This window comes from Cucurbitaria berberidis (genome assembly GCF_010015615.1).
Source record: "Cucurbitaria berberidis CBS 394.84 unplaced genomic scaffold K460scaffold_1, whole genome shotgun sequence".
Lineage (NCBI taxonomy): Eukaryota > Fungi > Ascomycota > Dothideomycetes > Pleosporales > Cucurbitariaceae > Cucurbitaria > Cucurbitaria berberidis.
The window spans coordinates 4,576,863-4,596,891 of record NW_024468935.1 but is presented as its reverse complement, the minus strand read 5'-3'; the positions used below and the strand labels follow the sequence as shown (position 1 = coordinate 4,596,891).

General features: G+C 45.1%; 10 protein-coding genes across 10 annotated transcripts; 5 read left to right on the top strand and 5 right to left on the bottom strand.

Annotated features, from left to right (window-relative positions):
• The first annotated feature begins 3,464 nt into the window (after window positions 1-3,464).
• Window positions 3,465-5,710, top strand: K460DRAFT_30626 (uncharacterized protein). The gene has a single exon (XM_040930029.1). It carries the CDS (start codon window positions 3,522-3,524, stop codon window positions 5,358-5,360), a length of 1,839 nt encoding a protein of 612 aa, XP_040793835.1. The 5' UTR covers window positions 3,465-3,521; the 3' UTR covers window positions 5,361-5,710.
• K460DRAFT_362028 (uncharacterized protein) lies at window positions 5,366-5,938 on the top strand. Its single transcript, XM_040932566.1, has one exon. It carries the CDS (start codon window positions 5,528-5,530, stop codon window positions 5,699-5,701), a length of 174 nt encoding a protein of 57 aa, XP_040793834.1. The 5' UTR covers window positions 5,366-5,527; the 3' UTR covers window positions 5,702-5,938.
• A 123-nt stretch (window positions 5,939-6,061) lies between these two features.
• Window positions 6,062-8,524, bottom strand: K460DRAFT_273052 (zincin; the record flags this gene model as incomplete). The annotated part of the gene is made up of 5 exons (XM_040927848.1): window positions 6,062-7,114; window positions 7,166-7,447; window positions 7,500-8,000; window positions 8,054-8,325; window positions 8,374-8,524. The coding sequence occupies 5 exons, from the start codon at window positions 8,522-8,524 to the stop codon at window positions 6,062-6,064; spliced, it is 2,259 nt and encodes a 752-aa protein (XP_040793833.1).
• A 568-nt stretch (window positions 8,525-9,092) lies between these two features.
• K460DRAFT_303291 (glycoside hydrolase family 43 protein) lies at window positions 9,093-10,264 on the bottom strand (the record flags this gene model as incomplete). Its single annotated transcript, XM_040929935.1, has 4 exons — window positions 9,093-9,313; window positions 9,374-9,803; window positions 9,853-9,946; window positions 10,004-10,264. The coding sequence occupies 4 exons, from the start codon at window positions 10,262-10,264 to the stop codon at window positions 9,127-9,129; spliced, it is 972 nt and encodes a 323-aa protein (XP_040793832.1). The 3' UTR covers window positions 9,093-9,126.
• A 1,150-nt stretch (window positions 10,265-11,414) lies between these two features.
• K460DRAFT_273449 (uncharacterized protein) lies at window positions 11,415-11,684 on the bottom strand (the record flags this gene model as incomplete). The annotated part of the gene is made up of 1 exon (XM_040927879.1): window positions 11,415-11,684. The coding sequence occupies one exon, from the start codon at window positions 11,682-11,684 to the stop codon at window positions 11,415-11,417; it is 270 nt and encodes an 89-aa protein (XP_040793831.1).
• Window positions 11,685-11,989: 305 nt separating this feature from the next.
• On the top strand, window positions 11,990-13,374 carry K460DRAFT_362026 (alpha/beta-hydrolase). Its single transcript, XM_040932565.1, has one exon. The coding sequence runs from the start codon at window positions 12,096-12,098 to the stop codon at window positions 13,161-13,163; it is 1,068 nt and encodes a 355-aa protein (XP_040793830.1). The 5' UTR covers window positions 11,990-12,095; the 3' UTR covers window positions 13,164-13,374.
• A 37-nt stretch (window positions 13,375-13,411) lies between these two features.
• K460DRAFT_303284 (FAD/NAD(P)-binding domain-containing protein) lies at window positions 13,412-14,791 on the bottom strand (the record flags this gene model as incomplete). The annotated part of the gene is made up of 4 exons (XM_040929934.1): window positions 13,412-13,858; window positions 13,910-14,188; window positions 14,243-14,538; window positions 14,572-14,791. Coding segments are annotated over 4 exons (1,242 nt in total), but the record flags the coding sequence as incomplete, so codon positions are not given.
• Window positions 14,792-15,988: 1,197 nt separating this feature from the next.
• On the bottom strand, window positions 15,989-16,645 carry K460DRAFT_391576 (uncharacterized protein; the record flags this gene model as incomplete). Its single annotated transcript, XM_040935838.1, has 3 exons — window positions 15,989-16,429; window positions 16,495-16,555; window positions 16,629-16,645. The coding sequence occupies 3 exons, from the start codon at window positions 16,643-16,645 to the stop codon at window positions 15,989-15,991; spliced, it is 519 nt and encodes a 172-aa protein (XP_040793828.1).
• Window positions 16,646-17,084: 439 nt separating this feature from the next.
• Window positions 17,085-17,899, top strand: K460DRAFT_303282 (carbonic anhydrase). Its single transcript, XM_040929933.1, has 2 exons — window positions 17,085-17,381; window positions 17,441-17,899. The coding sequence occupies exons 1-2, from the start codon at window positions 17,276-17,278 to the stop codon at window positions 17,839-17,841; spliced, it is 507 nt and encodes a 168-aa protein (XP_040793827.1). The 5' UTR covers window positions 17,085-17,275; the 3' UTR covers window positions 17,842-17,899.
• A 238-nt stretch (window positions 17,900-18,137) lies between these two features.
• On the top strand, window positions 18,138-19,526 carry K460DRAFT_329100 (uncharacterized protein; the record flags this gene model as incomplete). Its single annotated transcript, XM_040930730.1, has 1 exon — window positions 18,138-19,526. One exon carries the CDS (start codon window positions 18,138-18,140, stop codon window positions 19,524-19,526), a length of 1,389 nt encoding a protein of 462 aa, XP_040793826.1.
• Window positions 19,527-20,029: the final 503 nt, after the last annotated feature.

Sequence of the window (20,029 nt, the reverse complement as noted above, 5' to 3'; positions counted from 1 at the left end):
TATTATATATATATAGAAATACTATATATATAAGTTTCTAGTATTTTATAACTAGTTTAAATACTAGCTATTAAATTCTAATTAAATTACTAAAATTTAAATATAATTTTCTTTGCCAAGAAAAAAACTCGCTAAGCTTATAGCTAGCTTAAAATATAACGTTTTAAATTTATTTTTTTAAAAAACTAACTAAACCTTATATTTTAGTATATATAAGTTAGTTCTATATTAATAATTATATATTACTTATATAATATAAAAGGTTCTAAATACTTTAAAGTTTTTTTTAAAAATATTAAACTTGCGACTTTGGCGAAACTGGCAACACTAGCGACACTAGCAACACTAGCAAATATATAAAAAAAAGTAAGCGTAGGGCAACTTTAGCGAATCTCCTACTCGCGCTACTAGCCTGCTACTAGCTGCTACCTAGGCGAAAATATATAAGTTGAATTTTGCTGATGCTGCAATATATTTAAACTACTACTTTTAACGTCTATAATATAACAACGCTTTACTGCATTTAAATTTGCAAAACGTAAAGTTATTTACTTATATTTATTTGCTTTATTTTAAAATTTTTATAAAGTTATAGTTTTTTTTTCTTATTGCTTTTGCGCGCGTATAATAGCTTATTTTTAAGCTACTATTATATAGTTTTCTGCAGCACGCTCTTTAGTAAGTAACTATACTATTTTTACTTTTTTTATAATTTTTTTTTTATATAATATTACTACTACTTTTAGCTTTCTTATTTTTTTTTTTTAAAATTATTTAGTTTTATTTTTGTATTATTTTACTATATTATATGCGCAAGCTTTTTAAATAGTTTTTAAATTTTAAAATACTACAGCGCTATAAAACTTTTTGCGCTATTAAAAATCTAAAAATTTACTTTTACTTTTATACTTTTTTTTAGTTAAAAGTGCGTTGCGGAAACTTTTGTTTTTATAATAAAAAAGCTTATTTTGCACTTAAAAAGAATATAGTATAAAACCTAATTATTTAGCTTTAATTTTTGCTTTATTTTTTATAGCAATTTTAAATAAATTGCAAAGCTAGTTTTAAGTATCTTTATTATTATCTTTTTTATTTATTAACTTTTAATCTTCTTATTATAGTTATATTTTAAATTATTATAGTATAATATTAGTATTAAGTAGCTTAACGCTTATAGCTTTAAATACTTTTTATATATTTATAAAAGTAAATATAGTATTATAAATAGCTTAAAATAATAGAAAAAAGTTGCTTTTATTTATAGGGACAAAGCCTTAGCTGCAATAAAAGTAGTATAAAAGCTTAATTAAATAGGCAGTTAAAAAAAGCAAAAAAAGTATTATATTTAAAAGTTATAAGCTATAAGTTAAATAAAAAAGAAATACTATTAAAAATTTTTTATTAGCGTTGCAAAAGTTTATAAAATTAGTAGTAAAGTAGCTGTTATAGCTATTAAAAATAAAAATTTTATAACTTACTTGCGCCTTGCTTTTTATACGCTAATTAAAAACTTATTTAAGCTAGGCTAAACTAATATTATTATTAGACTATTTAGAAAAACTTGTTATAAAAAAAACTTAGTATTTTTTTACTTTTATATTGCGTAATTAAATATTATAAAATTTTCTTTTTTTTTTAAAAACTATACTTAGATTTACTACGCTCTTATTTGTATAAATATATACTAAAATTATTATTTACTTTTAGTTACTATTTTATAAAGCTGCTATAATTTGTTTTTGCTTTTAAAATTGCTTTAAAAAAACTTATTTAAAGCATAAAATAATACTAATAAAAAAATTTTTTTTATTTATATTATAAATATAGCGCGCGTTAACTTTATACTTTTAAATTTTTAAATAAAAAAAATTAAAGTACAATTTATAGCTATACTTAGTATTAGCTAAGTACTATTTGCAATTAATCTTAGTAGTATATTTAAAAATAAAAGTATTATAATATTTTTTTAAAAATTGTGTAATTTATATATTAGAAACTTCTTATTTTAATATTTTAAAAGCAAAATTTTTTATTATAGCTTTTATAAGTGCAAGCCTGCGTTTAAATAAACTTTATATATACTATATAAATTTTAATTCTTATTGTAAATTAAAATATATTTATTATTAAGCTTTTTTTATATTTAATTGTGTTTTCCCTTAATATTAGCGCGCTAAAGTAATTTAATTAATACTAAATATTTTTATAGCTGCGCAGTATAAAAGTTACGTCAGGAAAATTCAACTTATATATTTTCGCCTAGGTAGCAGCTAGTAGCAGGCTAGTAGCGCAAGTAGGAGATTCGCCAAAGTCGCTCTACGCTAACTTTTTTAAATATTTTCGCCTAGTTCGCTAGTGTTGCTAATGTCGCCAATGTCGCAAGTTTAATATTTTTAAAAAAAACTTTAAAGTATTTAGAACCTTTTATATTATATAAGTAATATATAATTATTAATATAGGACTAACTTATATATACTAAAATATAAGGTTTAGTTAGTTTTTTTTAAAAATAAATTTAAAACGTTGTATTTTAAGCTAGCTATAAGCTTAGCAAGTTTTTTTCTTAGCAAAGAAAATTATATTTAATTTTTAGTAATTTAATTAGAATTTAATAGCTAGTATTTAGACTAGTTATAAAATACTAGAAACTTATATATATAGTATTTCTATATATATATAATAGTTCTAGCTAGAATAGGCTTAGTAAGCAGCCTAAAAAAAATTAATATATAATTTTACTATATAAATAAAGCTTTTAAATTAATTAAAGTAAAGCTATATAGTATTATTAATTTATTATATTTATATAACGCTTAGTCAGCTAGTGTATAAATCTAAAAATAATTTTATAATATAATAAATCTTACTATAGCTTTATTTATAAGCTTCTAAAAATTATAAATATACTTTTATATTTTTATAAAAAGTTTTGGCATTTTAGCTATTTTATTTTAGCTTTAAAACTATTTATTTATTATTTTTAGTAATATTATTTATATATTAAATATCTAAATAACTAGGCCTAATTAGGCAATTCCTAGTAGGCTATTTTATAGAAAATATTATATAGTATTATATATAATTTTTTTATAATTTTCTATTTATAGAATTAGCTGTCTATTCAGCCTAGTAGCGCTGGTAGCCTAAGTAGCTAAAAATTCGCCAAAATTCGCCAGTTTTGCTAGTTTTGCAGGATTTTCGCAGCTTTTTGCAGCTTTTCAGTTTGAATTTTCCTAACAACTATTTTTTAAAATTTTATAAATTAATTACTGCAATTATATTTAAAATTAAATTATTAGTAGTAGACATATTGCGGTTTAAAAATAACATATTAAGTCTATTTTAATATTAGGGTAGTTTATTAGCTGAAACAGTTTATTGGCTGATCTACCTTGGTAGCGGCCAAGCGAGACTCTACCCGCGCGCTGCGTCATCGCTTCTGCGTAGAGCCACAGACCTTCATCCACCATTCTGCTTCCTGCAGTGCGATCATCATAACAGTGCTACTAATGCTCGCGGCATGCTATGCGCTCTGGTTGCATACTACTTCCTCTCTGTCGGAGGCGACGACCATGCTTTGCATTGGAAGCATCTCGAGATCTGCCTGTTTCAAGCGCTTGAGTATGTAGATAACCGAGCGGAATATCAGCAGTGGCGAAAAGAGCAGCTTGACAGCTCTGCAAGGGCCTTGGATGCTGAAGCGGAAGCGATCGTGGGAGATGATGATAGGCCAGCCAATATCAAGGGTGGAACTGTCCGCTCACTAGGCAGCTCGATCAAGGTCAAACCCGGAACTACCTTAGCCCAGCTTATGGGGGCTCTAGGAAGAAGGGCCCAGCTCTTGGACGAGATTCCAGATACGCCAATCACAATCTCACCCCAGACCATATACCCATCCTATTTCCCCTTTCGTCTCCATTTGGGAACCTACAGTCCTCTTGACGCAGTTCGACCCCCGGTAGTCAATGTATACGTGTACTTCACGCAGAACGGCACGATTCGAATCCATGGCCACGGAACAGATAGCAAAGTGTTTTCGTGGAAATTGAACAGGCTCCAGGACGTGCAGCTCTTCGCACCATTTGCACCTTTTATACGTGTAACAAACCTTGAACCGCTAACGCAAGGGAACAAAATTCGGAACCTGATCTATTATTATTTCATGCTCGCAGAGAACGAGGGCTTCATCGGCGCCCTGCAGTTGAAAGTATATCAAGGTCTAGTCCAGAGCCTCTGCTCAGCCTGCAATACCTTACAGATGGAAGGACATAATTTGCATTTGAGAGGACTGCAAGGTTCAGGTGGTAGTTCTGATGGCTTCGCTCGTGATATGGCCAGTGGTGGTGTCTCTGAAGAGATATACCCGGAGCTCAACATCCCCACGACGAACAAAAAATCTCTCATTGCAAAGCTTAGGCTCAATCCAGTAGCACTCGCTGAGATCGCGGGAGATACTACTGCTAGTCAGCGGGCAGACCTCCCAGGCAGCGAAACCGGTCAAGTCGCAATGTTGGTGGATGATTCAGAGCAAGGAGAGGAGGATACAAACCCGGAATTCCCAGCCATCCTTTTCGGCGAGTCGGTAGAACCCCCACGGGCAGTTCCACACAACAACCCCAACCCCGACATGGCTCTCGGCTCTGATTCCACCGATCTAGGCCACAAGAAAAAGTCAGAAACACTATGCAGCGACAATGGATTCGATTCCTCTTCCGCATCGCCCTTTATGCCGTTGACGAGTGAAATAAGTGTCCCCATACCAAATCATAGTTACATCACCACTGGTGAAGTGGGTGCTAGCACAATGTCCATCCATACTCTAGACAGTGAGACGACACACGAGAAGAGTGGACAAGCGTCGCGCCAACGATTGAATAGTCTAGTTACGAGAACACCCTCCGATCGACGCAGAGCTGTATCGGTTATCAGTATCAGGTCGGTCAGCAGCATCAGTAGCTGCAATGATAGCGAGTACCGACCTGTCAACGAACAGACTGACCACAACGCCCTGCGCCCGGCTTTGAACACGTCTATACGCCAGCCTCCGATGTTCCAAGCTCATGTCGTGGACGTTATCGATCTTTGTAGTGATGATGACGATGACCCTGTTTTCATGGGATCAGCGAAGCGTGAAGGGCAGGAAACATCAGACGCACAAGCATTTCTGCATGTCTCTCGCCCGAGGGATGGTTCCGGCAGCGATCGCTCGAACAAGGTGCCACCGCCTGGTACTAAACGAAAAGTAGCCTTTTTGAGTGGTGTCGAGGAAGATGGAATGGTTGAGGAGATAGGTGGAGATGAGTGGAGGAGAGCTTCCTGGAGTCGTTCACAGACGAAGAGATCCGGGCCACACAGTTGAAAGGGCTTTTGATAGTAATTAGGCATCTAATTGTATGGGCGTGTGCAAGATTAAGCTGAAAGCCTAGGCCTGGGGTTTAATACGGACATAATATGCGTATCTAGTACAACTGTAGGATAGGGAATTGGGGCATCGGAGAAAATTGCGTGGAAATGCATCAATGTTACATGACGTTACGTTGCCCTTTGCCCATTGCAGTCCTCTGGCGCAACCTTGGAAGATTAACGATGGTTTCCGAGTCCTCCTATTCCCTTGCACCTAGTATGCCTTCACTCGCTATGTTCACTGCGCTAGTCGCGCTAGTTGCATCCTCTACAATAGAGAAACCTTTTCAAATGTAATAAAACCACTGTTTCTAGGTGATCTATTATCAGCTAACGTGTAAATGCATCACAATTACACCATCGCCATTAATCATGAGACAGCCCAGTAGTAATACGTATGTGCAAAAAGATTACAGCTCCAACCAAGGACGAGAGACTTTGTGCTGATGACAAGTGACGAGAACGAGGCTCTTGTAACGCGGACACAAAATGAAGAGCAAGAAGAGAGTGACACCGACGGAATGGCGAGTGGACCTGAACCCATAAGCACGAGCTACAGCTGAGGCCGCAATTATTTTGACAATGTTTATCAATACATACCGACTGCCGAGGCTAGACGGATATTATATGCGAGAAGAAAGCGATGCCAACACCCAATTACCACAACTGACAGGTCGGCTCCTTGGCCTTGCACTGGAAGCTTTCCTTAAACTCCCTACTATTCGCCATCGTACCCAAGATGCGAGCCCACTTCGGTGCATGAGGGTCAGTGTAGATACGACTGATAGCAGTATCCTTCCTTGTCTTGCCACACCACCAGTTTGAGTAGCTAACAAAGAATAGCTGCTCCTGTGAGAAGTGCTCGAGACCCGGTAGATCCTTGTTTGGCTTCTCCTCAGCACGGCGCTTCCACGCTCGGAAGGCAGCTGAAAGACCACCTGCGTCTGCGATATTCTCTCCGAGAGTAAGACGGCCATTAACGTGGAGTGGCTTGTCGTTAGATCTAGGGACGGTGAAATTTGCGTACTGGCTAACGAAACACTCGGTCTTCTCTTTGAATGCGTCAACGGTAGCATTGGACCACCAATCGGTAAGGTTGCCGTTTTGGTCGTAGTGACGGCCAGTGGAATCGAAGGCGTGGCTAAGCTCGTGTCCAGCGACAGACCCAAATGCACCGTAGGACATGTAAGCAGGTACGTTTACATCGAAGACTGGGAACTGCATGATACCAGCCGGGAAGACAATCTCGTTGCCAGGCGGGTTGTAGTATGCGTTGACGGTTGGCACAGTCATATCCCACTCGTCACGATCAACGGGCTTACCGAGAGCCACCCATTCTTCATCAACAGCGAATCTGCGCATGGCGAGAGCGTTGTTGAAAAAGGCATCAGATGAAATGTTGACCGACTTGTAGTAGTCACCAAGCTTGGACGGGTCCATGATATCGGGGCTTTTGGTCGGGTATCCAATCTTCTGAACGATGTTGTGAACTTTCTCGACTGCCTTCTTTGTGGTATCCTTGTCCATCCATTCGGCATTGTTGAGCTTCTTGGTGAATTCGGTCTTGATGTCGGTAATGATAGTATCACCGAAGTCCTTCGCTTCGGCTGAGAATGCTTCCTCAACAAAGAAACGGCTCAAGATCCAACCTACGCCATCATCGACATGATCAACACATGTTCGCCATCTTTCAGGAGCGGATTCGGAATCCTGTCTAGATCAGTTTACCGATAAGCCAGCTTGCAACCGCAAAGCACTTACCTTGCCAGCAAGTACGTTGACGAACCGCCGATAAGGTTTCACAGCGTCGGTATCAATGTACGATGTGAAAGACTGGACAGCTTTCCAGAGGAAGTAGCTTTGCAGTACCTCCTTATCAGTGGCAGCAAGTATAATGGATAACTCCTTTAGGTACTTCGGGCTCCCGACGATGACGCGTTCAACCTTGCTATATGTAGGGGCTTGGTCTGCAATGAGTGCCTTCAGCTCAATTTCTGGAGCGATCGCAGTAGCTTCGTCGATAAGCATTGGGTTGTAGGATTTCTGAAGCTAGGTCAGCGCTAACGACGCCAAACTCTGATGCAGTCAAACTCACCGTGACATCTTCCCGATCTTCTTCAGTAGGAGATGCAGCAGCAAGTTTCTTCTCGAGATCGATAATTCCAGCAAAAGCATCCTTATTATGGTCGGGGTACAAAGCACTCAAGACTTCGACAGCTACCACTCGATACTTCTCGACGAGCTTGTCATCCTCGTAGCGTTCTTTGGATGGCAAGCCGAATCTCCCAGGGGCTCCAACAGATACAACAACAGTGTCTGGGTCAGTGTCGTCTGCACCGGTACCAACCGTGACCAGGGCAGTGACTCCGTACTTGGCGAGAAGAAGGATGGCATCTTTTGTCGCATGAACATTCGAGGTAGCGACGGGATAAGTCTTCTTGATCTCGTCCAACACGTGCAAAAGCGGCTCCGCTCCAATGCTCTTGATCTTGTCTTCGTTGAGGCAGGCGTCGTACGCGGCTTTCATTTTATCGAAGTTGGCCTCGTCGGCAGACTTGGCAGAAGTGTAGAGCTGCATGGGCGAGAAGTAGGAGTGCTAGGTAGGATTGGTGAGTTAGGAAGACTTTGTTTTATCCTGGGAATACCTACCTGCGAGTCCTTGGGGTATGGGGCCTCAAGAATATGGCGTAGCAACATCTGTGAGTTCTCAGACATGATGGTACCTGTAAATGCATCGCCCTGGTCAGCGCGTAGGTCGTGACGGTTCCTCCAGCCGCCACAGACCAGCTCCTCGAAATTGTCGCATGCATCAAGGTCCTTGTAATCTGGGGATAGATTGTACAGGATCTCCGATGCCGCATGCACACAAGCTGGAGTTAGGCACACGTCGGCCTTGTTGTCTACGGTGGTGTCGTCACCAACTAGGCACACATTAGTCTCGAAACTGATCCTCACAATGATCAACGAACCTTGAGGAGTGCCATAGTACACGAGTCCAGCGCCTGCAGCTATGACAAGCAATTTCGCGAAAGTCCGCACTTTAGGGCAGCGGTGCACGTGATGGCTTGTCTCCCCCCTGGCACGGGTGGCGGGAGCGATAAGTGGCGCCTTCTCCGACATGATAGACAGTTAGACGCTGTTGAGAAAGAGATTGGCAACGTCTATATAGAGATGAGATGAGCGGTGCCAGCCAGCTGAACACCGAAATGCAATGATGGATGGGATGAATGAATGAAGGAGCTGGCGATGATGCGCGAACGCGGATCATCTGGGGTGCAGCTGATGTTGGCGCGGAAACGCGGGTCCTTGCAGTTGGCCCATGCGCCCAAAGAACGTCATCTCACCTTCTCATCACCTATGCTCTACATGTCAGCCCTCCATCGTCAAGACGGTCATGGCGTTAGCATTTTGGGCATGGCTCTACCGGCCGTGTCCTTCACATTGCACGAATGCCCACGTCTATACTGGAAAGACCGGGCTACCCGTCATTCCGCCTCATCGAAGGCTGGTTTGGAAGAAGAAAAGAAATCGTCACGGCTGAAGTTTCCAGATGTGACCCGAACAAGGTCGGCGGTCATACCAATGTGGAAAAGAGAAGGGTGCTTAGTCCACGACTGACCGGCCGTTCGAGGGACAGTCAGCGGCAATAAGTACTATTGAAGTATATACAAGAACTCATCATTTCGAGTGCCTCTTCCACAACACAGTTGCAAAGAACCACCTTACTCCCCAGACGGCCCGGCCAATGAAGTCCCCAACTTCAGTGGCGAGCCAAAGTTCGGTGTACCGTTGGCGTTCCAGTTGACCTTCTGCGCCATCGTGTATCGGTTGCCGTCGCAAGCTCCCTTTTGAATGGCGGTAGCATGGAACACATTCCAGATCTCTTTACCATCCGGGCTCGTGAAGAATCTACTCCAGTGTTAGCTCCAAAGCACTTTCCTGCACACCAGCAACGCAGATAGAACTTACCCGTTGTGACCGGGACCGTAGTTTCCATTTCCACTTGTCAAGAGCGGCCCGGACTTGGACCAACTCTTCGCTAACGCTGGGTCACCGTTGTTATCCCACGTCAACAGACCCAGGCTGTAGTTGGGTGTCCAGCAGTAGCTAGCCGAGTAGGCAAGATACGTCTTGCCACCATGGTACATGGCTGCCGGGCCCTCCATGACAGGTTTCTCGTTCTTCTCCCATGACTGGGTCGGCTGAGAGAGGATTTTCGTGGCGCCAATCTTGCCGGGTGCAGTGAGAGGCGCGATACAGAGTGCCTGAACATTGTTGGTGATGCAGGACCAGACGAAGTGGTTGCCCCATTTGCTGAAGCGGACGATGCTGCCGTCGATGCCCCACGTGTTGGTCAGTTGAGCGTGGTACGTGTATGCGTCGAAGGGGTTGGCGCCACCTGTGTATGCATTAGAATGTGTAGTGTCGAACGATGACTGCAGGCTTACCCTTCAGTACATGTGGACGCTGAAGGTCCAAGTTCGCACTTTGGCCAGCGGAGTAGTAAATGTACCAGGCGCCGTCAAGAAAATGCAACTCGGGCTATTGTGTTGGTTAGCTAAATGGTCAGTTTCCTTACAATGTACAGCAAGTACTTACAGCCCACACATTGCAGCACCTGCTGGCGGTTGTATCCTTCCAAACCGTCTTCGTCTCACCCGTCTTCAATCCTCCTAGCGTTTTCGCCCTCGTAATCCTCAAGTCAGACCATGTCGTGGTCATCAGGTAGTAGTAGCCTCCGCTGTAGGAGATGTGCGGGTCAGCGCCATCCTTTGCCCTGAGCGGGTTCGTGAAGGTAGCTGCGCTAACGAGAGAAGAAAGTGCGAGGACGCAGGTACCGACAGCTTGGAAAAACTTCATCCTGGCAATGTGTGACTGGCTGGGATAGATCAGAGTAAAGAGCTCATGGTAGCAGATTCTTGATCACTCTTATAGGGAGCATTGTCATACTATCGCGGGAAATTTCATGGCTTGAGACAGGTTGGCGTTGTGCCTCTAGGCCTGAGAAATTTCCATAATCCGCGAATGGCAGTTTCGAAACAAAAAGTGCCAGGGGATGTAGATTGAGGTTCGGCGATGATTTTCACAAACAGGAGGCCCGGTGGAACGGAACGACTACGGTTTCATGATCGACAGTGCTGAACCGCTCCTATTGGTGCGAATAGTCTCCATCTCTCCGCATTGGGGAATTCTCCGCCCCACACTTACTCCTAGAAACGAATTTACCATCTCGTTTGGTAGGACAGGTGACAAAAGATGCGATTTGTCCGTCTACATGATAGATTGGTTAGCAAGCTAACGCTAGTAAGCCTACGACTCACGATACCTGAAGTCTAGAATCAACGCTCCGGCGTTCTTCTTCTCGCCCTGATTATGAAGAATAAAGCCTTCGACAAATGAAGGACCAGCCAAATCTCATCTATCCGTTGACATGTGCACATTCTGGCAACTAAATGCCCATTGCAGCGGTCGCGCCTGTAATCCATTGCGCATAATCGCGTGCAAGAAAGGGGTGGCTGCGCAAGCAACATCCCTAGCTATCGCCCTCGGTACCTAGTAGACTTCAACTCTTTCGAATCTCGCGCTCTTCCTCGCTCATGCCACTGGCGTACACAATTAGGGTCAAGGTCATCGGCCGCATTACCAAGGATTGCTCGGTCAGATTACGGAACGGGAGGCAAACGCTAGGGCAAACGCGATTTACCCCCGACGTATGATGCGCCACCACGATCTCGTGATGTTCACCAATACACTTTTGCTTGTCAGATACAGAAATTGCGGTCTTCATCCTTCCAGCCTTACAGTTAAACTAATGTCGACGAGGCTGCCTTTCGTTCTGCCCTATTCCTCTACATAGCCCATATGCAATGCTTCACCATTTGTATCATACGCTAACATCGACATCTAGGCCCTGCGCCCAAGCCACTATGTCGACATCCACAGCGATTCCTAGCGCGCCACCAATTTCAAAAGATGATCATGATGCCTGCTGTCCTGACTCCTTGGGCCCTTATCGCAGGAGCCTGCAGTCAGGGGCGACCGTGACGTCAGATTTGACAGATATCTCTTTCTGGCGACTAAATTTCGCAAGTATCATTTCTACAGTATCTTGCGCCCACTCAAGATTCGGGTCGAGGCATAGGATAATAAAACCTTCACGTACCAACACAACAGATAGCGCAACTGTTCCTGATACCGTCACTAGCATATTATGGCCTGTTACAATAGCGAGTTTGCCTTCGAAAGCCTTTAGCGGTGGTTCTGATGGTATTTCGGCCATCTTCGAAGCTATTAGTGCGATTCCAGTGAGGTTTAGAAACACCTCGCAGGTCTTAGATTGGCGAAGCGATCTCCAAGCGGGTTAATGGGCTAGCTGCGAAAGAGCATTCCAAGCTTATCCCAGAGGGTTTTACAGATTAACAGATATGATGCTCACAGTCTGTTGCTAATGATGATGTCAGCCTCAATGCCGATGTGCGGAGGCTTTCAACTGCCACGGAGTGCCTCGGTACATTGCGGGGAAGCCACTAGTAGTGGGGCAGTGAATCTCGTAAGCGTAGCTATTTCAATATAACTACATGTACCCTTTAATCGCTTCCGTCTCATCTAGTCATCTCATAACCCTCAATATTTGTTGAAGAATCTCGTATTTCTACAGGTTATAGGAGATTTACGGATCTTGACCTTGACTATGACTTTGGACTTCTCCCAATATGGCGGTCCCTCCGAGGAATGGCTTGCGGTTGAGAAGACACTTCCTTCATTGACATTCAACACCAGCATGGATCCAATCGCCCTCAGATCTGCTGTCAATACCGAACGAGAAACTCGATCAGCTGCTGCGATGGTCGAGTTGGCAGCACAAATTGAAACTGTTGACTATTCCATCCCGACGCGGGATGGCTCGTTGATAGAAGCCAGAACCTACCGGTTTGTGAAGATAAGCAAGTCTGAGAAGCTACCGGTGTATATTTACTTTCACGGGGGAGGCTTCATCTTTGGAACCCTTAGTAGCGAGGATTTCACATGTACGCAGACGGCTATTAACACTGGCGTCCTCGTGCTGAATGTGAACTACCGCCATACGCCCGAGCACACGTTTCCAACAGCATGGTACGATTCACAAGACGCTCTCGCCTGGCTGCACAAGAACATCGACACCGTCGGCGGCGATCCTTCGAAAGTTCTTGTTGGTGGTGTTTCCGCCGGTGGCCAGCTCGCAGCTTCTCTAACGCTCGAACAGCACCTTGGAAAGAGCGAAGTGCTAAAAGGCCTCCCAACTGTCGCTGGCCAGATCTTAATCATCCCGTGTGTTGCCGATCCATTTACCTATGACCAGGGACCAGGCAAAAAACTAAGAGTGTCGTCCTACGTCGAGAACGAGAATGCGCCCATACTGCCCAAATCGACCATCGAGTTCTTTACGACCTTGTTGAAAGTCGGCACGCCCGACTTCAAGGACACGAAAGTCAATATCGTCAATGCTACAGAGGACGAAGCCAAGAGTCTACCGCCAACAGTGTTCGGAATTGCTGGATTAGACCCGTTACGAGACGAGGCGCTGCTGTATGCAAAGTTGCTGTCAGAGGCGAATGTACCGACTGAGATTCGATTATTCAAGGGTGTGCCGCATGGGCATCGAAGGTTCGGCAAGGCTCTGAAGGCGTCTGAGCATTGGGATCAGTGTGTGGATGAAGGGATACTATGGGTATTATCGAAGCCAACAGCTACCGGAGAATTCCTTGTCAAGTTACCTTGAGCACGACAGACTCAGGGCAAAAGTTGGGCAAAACTTCCAGACATACACTACATTATTCTTAGCTGTTGCGTATATGCAATAATCGTAATGCTTCTCATAATATTCGTCAAGAAGGGGGCTATGGCAAATTATTGATCTGCCTTCTTAAGAATATGTCTTTCGTTAAGGTCCTGACTGGTCTCTAATGACTGTGTCTATCATATAACCGATCATAACTACTAGAGGTAATCTTGGAGTGCTTTTACACCTTGTTCCCACGTAGCTGCGATGTCATTCTCGTAGATCCACGACATATCAGTACCACCGTCTACAATGAGCTTGTTCGCAACGCGCTCATCAAATGAGGGATCACCAAGTTCCTGCAATCTCTTCGTACGACGGCCCGCTTCCGACGCGAGATGCTCGTACATACGGCTGTAGTATGGCAGCCTGATTGTGTTAAATAGTGGTAACGCTTTGCCCAAATCGTTCTGGAAGTACCCGAGTGCTTGCGCAAGAACCCATCCGTCCTCCATCGCGAACCCTGCGCCTGACCCGAATGCACCAGAGAGAGCGTGCGATGAGTCGCCAATCAGCACAATCTTGTTGTCCCATGCTGTCAAGGTACCGAGCTCTGGCCCAGCAAATGCAGCGAACTCACGCCATCCGCCTGGAGGAACGCGCGACAACGCTTCGCGAATCTGCGGCAGATACTCCTACCCGCAATTAGCAAATCCAGCACCAAATGAGAAATTGGTGCGATTTACCGTAAAGTGCGATTCGACATGTGCGTTATCGACAGGTACGCCCCAGCTAACCTTGCTGGCGCTATGGGTCGCCGGATCATGCCACGCTCTGGCTGCAATTTCCCATAGACCTTCGCCAACTGGTGAGAAGTACACATGTGTCGTGGGTGTATGCCACCAGGCGGTAGTGTCGAAACGTGAATCCAGCTCCTTTACGTCGTTCCATGGGACCAGGGTGCGCCAAATCGTAGTGCCGGTGAACTTGATCTTGTACTCCAGCCATGCTGCATCTCTGACAACCTGTGGTCAAATCAATTTTTTTCGTGGCCATCTTCTATAGATAGAGACACTCACTGAACGAATACCGTCAGCACCAACCACAAGATCCGCAACGGCTGAGCTACCGTCTTTAAAGTGCAACTCAACGCCCTCTTTGCCTAGGTCCATTATGCGAGTCAGTTGTTTCGAAAGCTGAATGACACCTGGGTTGATGTGAGCGAGCAAAGCTGATTGCAGTTTTGTTCGCTGCGTTCGGGTAGGAGGTCTCCTGCTATCGTCTCGTGGCTTCTCGCGACGATGAAGCTCTGTTCCCGAACGCCCATTCCTAATACTAGATTTAGTTTCGAGTTTTCTCAGATAGTATATTAATTCTCACAAGTTCAAGACAGTCCATGTTGGGTGACCGCTGGTTAGCGTGTCAGCGACACCCAGCAGGTCCAAGACCCTCCAAGAGTTCGTACCGATACTTATACCTGCACCAACCTCACGCAGCTCGCTTGCTTTCTCATAGACTGTGACATCGACATGTGGTAGTTTTGACAGCGCGATAGCAGCCCCCAAGCCTCCAGGTCCACCACCGACGATGGCAATACTCAGGTGTGGTGTCGAGACATCGATCGCCATTGCCGAATTGAAACAACATTTACGATGAGAAAGCAACAGTCTATGCTTTATATGTGTAAGTTCTACTGCGATGGACAGCTTGTGGAGTGTTGACTAAGCATGCAGCTGTCGCACTTATCAATGCAAATGGCGTGCGAGAAACCTAATCCACTCGCGCTTATCATGCCATTCAACGACTCCTTTCGGAAACCTCACTCCAGTTCCACTCTCGTTTCAGTCTCTACGTTCCCCCATTTCCTTTTCCTGAACACTTTGTGCCCTCATCCGGAATCAGTCGAGTGCTAGTCATGTCTTTGAAACGGATTTTGCCCGTACAATGTGCGCGTATATAATTAGCCCACTATGAGACTGGACCCTATCTTGAAGTATGAAATGTCTGAATGATTGATTGACATATCGTTGAAGCTGCAGCCAGTTTCGAGTTGTGCATGCAATCACCGAATCCCATAAACGCGCTAAGCACGAGTGCCTGCCCTCCTCCGTTTGTCCAGCTTCTTCATTAATGATATATAGCACGTAGAGAAAGATATCCAAGCGGCTTGGGTATTTCCCATCAAATCTACTGAATGTAGATGAATTTCCAGTCGAACGGGCCAAGCGCACGATATGTCGTGAACCAATACTTATCTCTCAGGTAAACTGCGCCTAAAGCTATTCTTGTAGGGTACCAGGGATAGCGATCTTGCAATCTGTAATTACTTGTTAGAGTCCTGTTCAATCATGTCACGCCAAAAGCAGTGAAAAACACGGTGGCGATGCTCTCCATCATACTATGCTCTATCAACTGCGCGAAGATCGAGTCGATGTTAGGCTGTGTGCTTGCCAACGAACTGTAGCACTTCTTTTACATGTGTTTCAAGGTTCTCCGCAAAATAATGACCTCTCTCGTCTACAATCGATACCTCAGCACCATCATGAAACTCGCTCGCCATACCCTCCGCAGACTCCGCTAGCGTGAATTTTTCGCCCACCATTAATTACGGGACCTTCACCTTCCCATGCTTAGCAAGCCACTTTCTATTTTCCTGTGCATTTAATTTTTCTCAAAAGCGCGATAGACCTCGAGTCCCGCCCTAACAGCGCCAGCCTGTGGGAACGCGAGCGCATAATTACCAACATCGGCGGGTGTGATCGCAGCGCTATTGTATATAATCTTGCCCAAGAAGTGTTTGCAGTACTCGCGCTCTTTACCTGCAATCAATGCTTCGGGTAGATCCGGGACTTGATGGAACAGGGAATGGAAGACATCTGGCGTGCCTTTGATTCCAAGGTTTGCTCATAGCACGATGTTCCCGGTAGCGAACATTCACCCCAGATGACGCTAGCGGCATAATCAGAGTAGCGCCATGCGAATGCGAATGCGACCATACTGCCAATGTCTTGGCTGACGACGTGGGTTTTCTCCTTGTTTCCAGGGGGGTCTAGATCAGGATATGGAGGTCTTGGGCCATTTGACTCTTCTCGTACCCGGTCAAAAGCTTCGATGACTTTCCATCGCCGCGGTAATCTGGTACTACGACGTGGTAGCCGGCGTCTGAGAGGGGCGTAATGACATGGCGGAACTGATAGGTTGTTTGGGGAGAACCATGTATCAAAAGAGTGGCGCCCGTGAGCGATATCGAAGATGAAGGAGAAGAACTAACGTAGTTCAGGCGTACTTGCTCATGTGGAGGTGGTGGGTCCAAATGCACAAGAAAACATACATTTAGTTTGTGGCAGATCGTATAAAGGTATTCATCAGATTTGGATTTGTAAGAGATGACGCTGGTTGAGCGTTAGATGCATTGTCATTGGGCTAGGCTTGTATTTTACATGCTCTTTCATAACCTAGGCTCACATTTGAAATGTAAACATAGGGTCATGAGTCTGCGAATAGTTTCGTAGGCCGAATTGTGACCTCGCTCAAGTTTTCGGCGAGGGCAATAAGCGTAACAGTTGTAGCTCCTGGGGGAATCTTTTATCGGTCGCTTCTTCGCTTCAGTCGCCCTGGGATACGATAATGACTGCCGTCTTCCATGACTTCTTGTTTGAGCGCCGAGCATGTGCCTTCGCTAAATACAAGGAATAGAGAAGGTATAGCAAAAGGCAGAGGGAGGGAGATGAATGCGTGCTGCTTCGAGCTTGTCTTCAAACCTTGCCAATTGCAGACTAGACTAGACCCACTTCCCAAGGTCATACCTAGGTATACTCACGCCAGTTGGTCTTTGCTAATCTTGCCAGCATGCCCCAACAGCGCAAGTCGCACGCAACAAGCAACCTAGCGCAAGCTACACAGACAAATTTGGATGTCTATCACGCCAAGCCGACCGCTTTGAGGACATGGCGCAATCAAACCCCGCAATGTCACCACTATGGCTATGGATGATCCCTAGCCCAGCATGGGATATCTGCTGTGTAAACGACTCGTATAAATACAGGGCCAGCAGGGTACTCGAGCGTGTATTAAGACCACCTAACAATTCAGTACCCTAGATATCAATCAGAATGTCGACCAATGGGGAACAAAACCTCGAGCAGGGTAACAAGGCGTACGCTGCGTCATTCACACAGGGCGACCTAGCGCTTCCACCTAGCCAAAATTACGCTGTCTGTACGTGTCAATACTCCATGTCCATGCGTGTGTACTGTCACTGATTGCTATGTATTCAGTGACGTGCATGGACGCCCGCATCGACCCTGCCGCCGCGTTCGGTATACCTCTTGGAGCCGCCCACGTCATACGCAATGCTGGAGCCAACGCCCGCGACGCCTTTCGCTCCATCGTCATCTCGCAACAACTTCTGGGCACCACCGAGGTGCTGGTAGTCAAGCATACTGGCTGCGGTATGCTTATCTTTGATAACGAGACTGCAAAGGGTCTAGTAAAGAGGAATAAGGGTGAAGCAGCATTAAAGGAAGTGCAAGATATTGACTTCCTTACATTCTCTGATCTCGAGGCGGAGGTCAAGAAGGACGTGGAGTGGCTGCAGAGCAGGGCTGTTGAGACCGGCATCAGGTTCACAGGCTGGATCTACGAGGTGGAGACAGGCAAGGCACGGAAGGTCGTGTAGGCCATACAGACACACCTCCATGTAATTAGATACCCTCGGAAATTCAGTCTAGTCCTCGAATATTGCTTGCCTTTCGTGAGGCATTCCTGTTTGGATGCAGGGCATCCTTCTCCCAAGGTTACTCGGTGGCTCGCACATTGCACCTTCCCTGTTCTGGACTAGCTGAAAATCCGGGCCGAGCGTCATAACAAAGTCAGGCCCATGGTCCATGCACCGCATTCCTCACGAGCATCAACGAATAGAACTTCACGTCCCACCTTCTCCACTCCCTCTGGCACTCCTTCCCTGGTAGCACGATGGCTAATTTAGCAATCACGTTTTGCGAGTTACCGGATGAGTTGATACTAGAGACTATTCGCCATCTCAGTAGCATCCGCTCATATGAACCTCAATCCACAGCCTTCAAAGACAAAGAGAGGGAGAGAGCAAGGCAATTTGAGAACGGCGTTAGGCAGCTGGCTTTGCACTCAATCTGTCTCACGTCCCATCGCTTTCGACGCATAGCTACACCGACTCTATATGCTTCATTCCTTGGGTCGGCAACTTTGCATGGCTTCGACCATGTAAAACTCTTTTACCGTACGGTATCGATTCCAGGGTATGCGGTCGGTTTGAAAGTACGCCTGGCTGAATATGTTCAGTACGTGGAAAATCGCCTGTCCGACCATTTAGGCAACAGCCTCTGCGCCGACACCGAGTACTACGACACTGTCATAATGGTAGTGCGGTATTTTTCCCTACTTGCAGATGTTATCAAACAAGCACCAAATGTACAGCATCTCTCCGTTGTTAGCTTGGAGGCCGAACAGGTGTCCTTTTGGAACCACATCCTACCCAGCCACTATAGCACTTTGGCACCATCTTCCTCTAAGATGGTAGCCGATCATGGTTTTCGCAAGCTGCAAACCCTATGCGTTCAGATTCATATGGGCGGTTATGCCCTCCGTGCTGATCTTGACTGGTTCCGCAACATCTGCTCGGCCATGACATCGGTGCCTTCACTAGCTGATCTTCGCGTCTCTGGTGTCATGACGAGTGGCTCATTTTCGCCAATCTCGGGATCTTTCAAGAGTCTAAAGCGGATAGAGATTACGGAATGCGTTCTCAGTTTTGACGAGGTAGTTGACATATGGTCGGCATGCGAGGGGCTACGGCATATTGCCTGTGAATGGGCTTATTACGGCGCGGGAGATGAGCCATGGGAACTCTATTCTGGACTGCTACAACATACAAAAACACTGGAAACACTCACTTTGGATATGCGGGAAGTGAGGTTCATGTCCAATGCGGCACCTCCGCTTTTCGGCTCACTACGATCATTCGCGCATCTCGAGTCGCTGGTCATCTGCGAAACACTTCTGCGGGTTAGTGCATTGCCGCTACTTGAATTTCCGGACCAGCTTCTGCAACATCGTATAACAGAGCTACTCCCTGAGCAAATGAAGAGTTTTGCGCTGCTTCTGTACAGCAACGACAGACACGAGAACGAGCCCCACGACCGGCTTGATGAGATCCTCGCACTCTGGAATGTAGTAGAGGATTGCAAGACAACCATACCAAGTTTGAAGGTCGTTAGTGTCATATGCGGGGTCCCCCTATGCGCACCCAAGCTCAAGGAAGCATTTAATAAGGTTGGCGTGCAATTCGAAGTTATTCAACAGGCAAAGATCGAATTGCCGTGCTAAGGCCTTAGGGACCTGAAGCGAAGACGCTGATTCTGTCTCGACTTACGCCACAGTCTTTCGGGCTCGCTGTATCATGACCATCAGTTAAAGAATGACATCGAAATTCTTTTCGGGATTCCGGACTGGAAACCGTGTCGAACGTTCAATTGCATCGCCTCGCACTAAGGTCGCTAAGTGGGCCCAGATCTCTCAAATACCGCGACTATTACTTAGAGAGTTTCAACGGGTTCGACAATTTGTCTCACTACTACCCCCTTGCTCTGACAGCTTTCTGCCTTCACTTACGGAGCAATGCTACAATTCAAGACTCTCGATATCACTCTCACTCAGCTAGCCCTCACTACCTATAAACTATCTCTTCTGATAGCCTTGGACCTCTCTCTCTCTCTCTCTCTCTCTCTCTCTCTCTCTCTTGGTGGATCCGCAGAATTGACTATAAGAACACTTCGACTCAGGCCCCAAGGTCTTGCGTCTACGCTCACTCCATTGGTTGACCAAGGATT

Coding starts and splice junctions, on each gene's coding strand:
- K460DRAFT_303282 (XM_040929933.1), top strand. CDS start 17,276: ATGTCGACCAATGGGGAACAAAACCTCGAGCAGGGTAACAAGGCGTAC. Junction 17,382..17,440: donor TAGCCAAAATTACGCTGTCT/GTACGTGTCAAT, acceptor CTATGTATTCAG/TGACGTGCATGGACGCCCGC.
- K460DRAFT_362026 (XM_040932565.1), top strand. CDS start 12,096: ATGACTTTGGACTTCTCCCAATATGGCGGTCCCTCCGAGGAATGGCTT.
- K460DRAFT_362028 (XM_040932566.1), top strand. CDS start 5,528: ATGACGTTACGTTGCCCTTTGCCCATTGCAGTCCTCTGGCGCAACCTT.
- K460DRAFT_30626 (XM_040930029.1), top strand. CDS start 3,522: ATGCTATGCGCTCTGGTTGCATACTACTTCCTCTCTGTCGGAGGCGAC.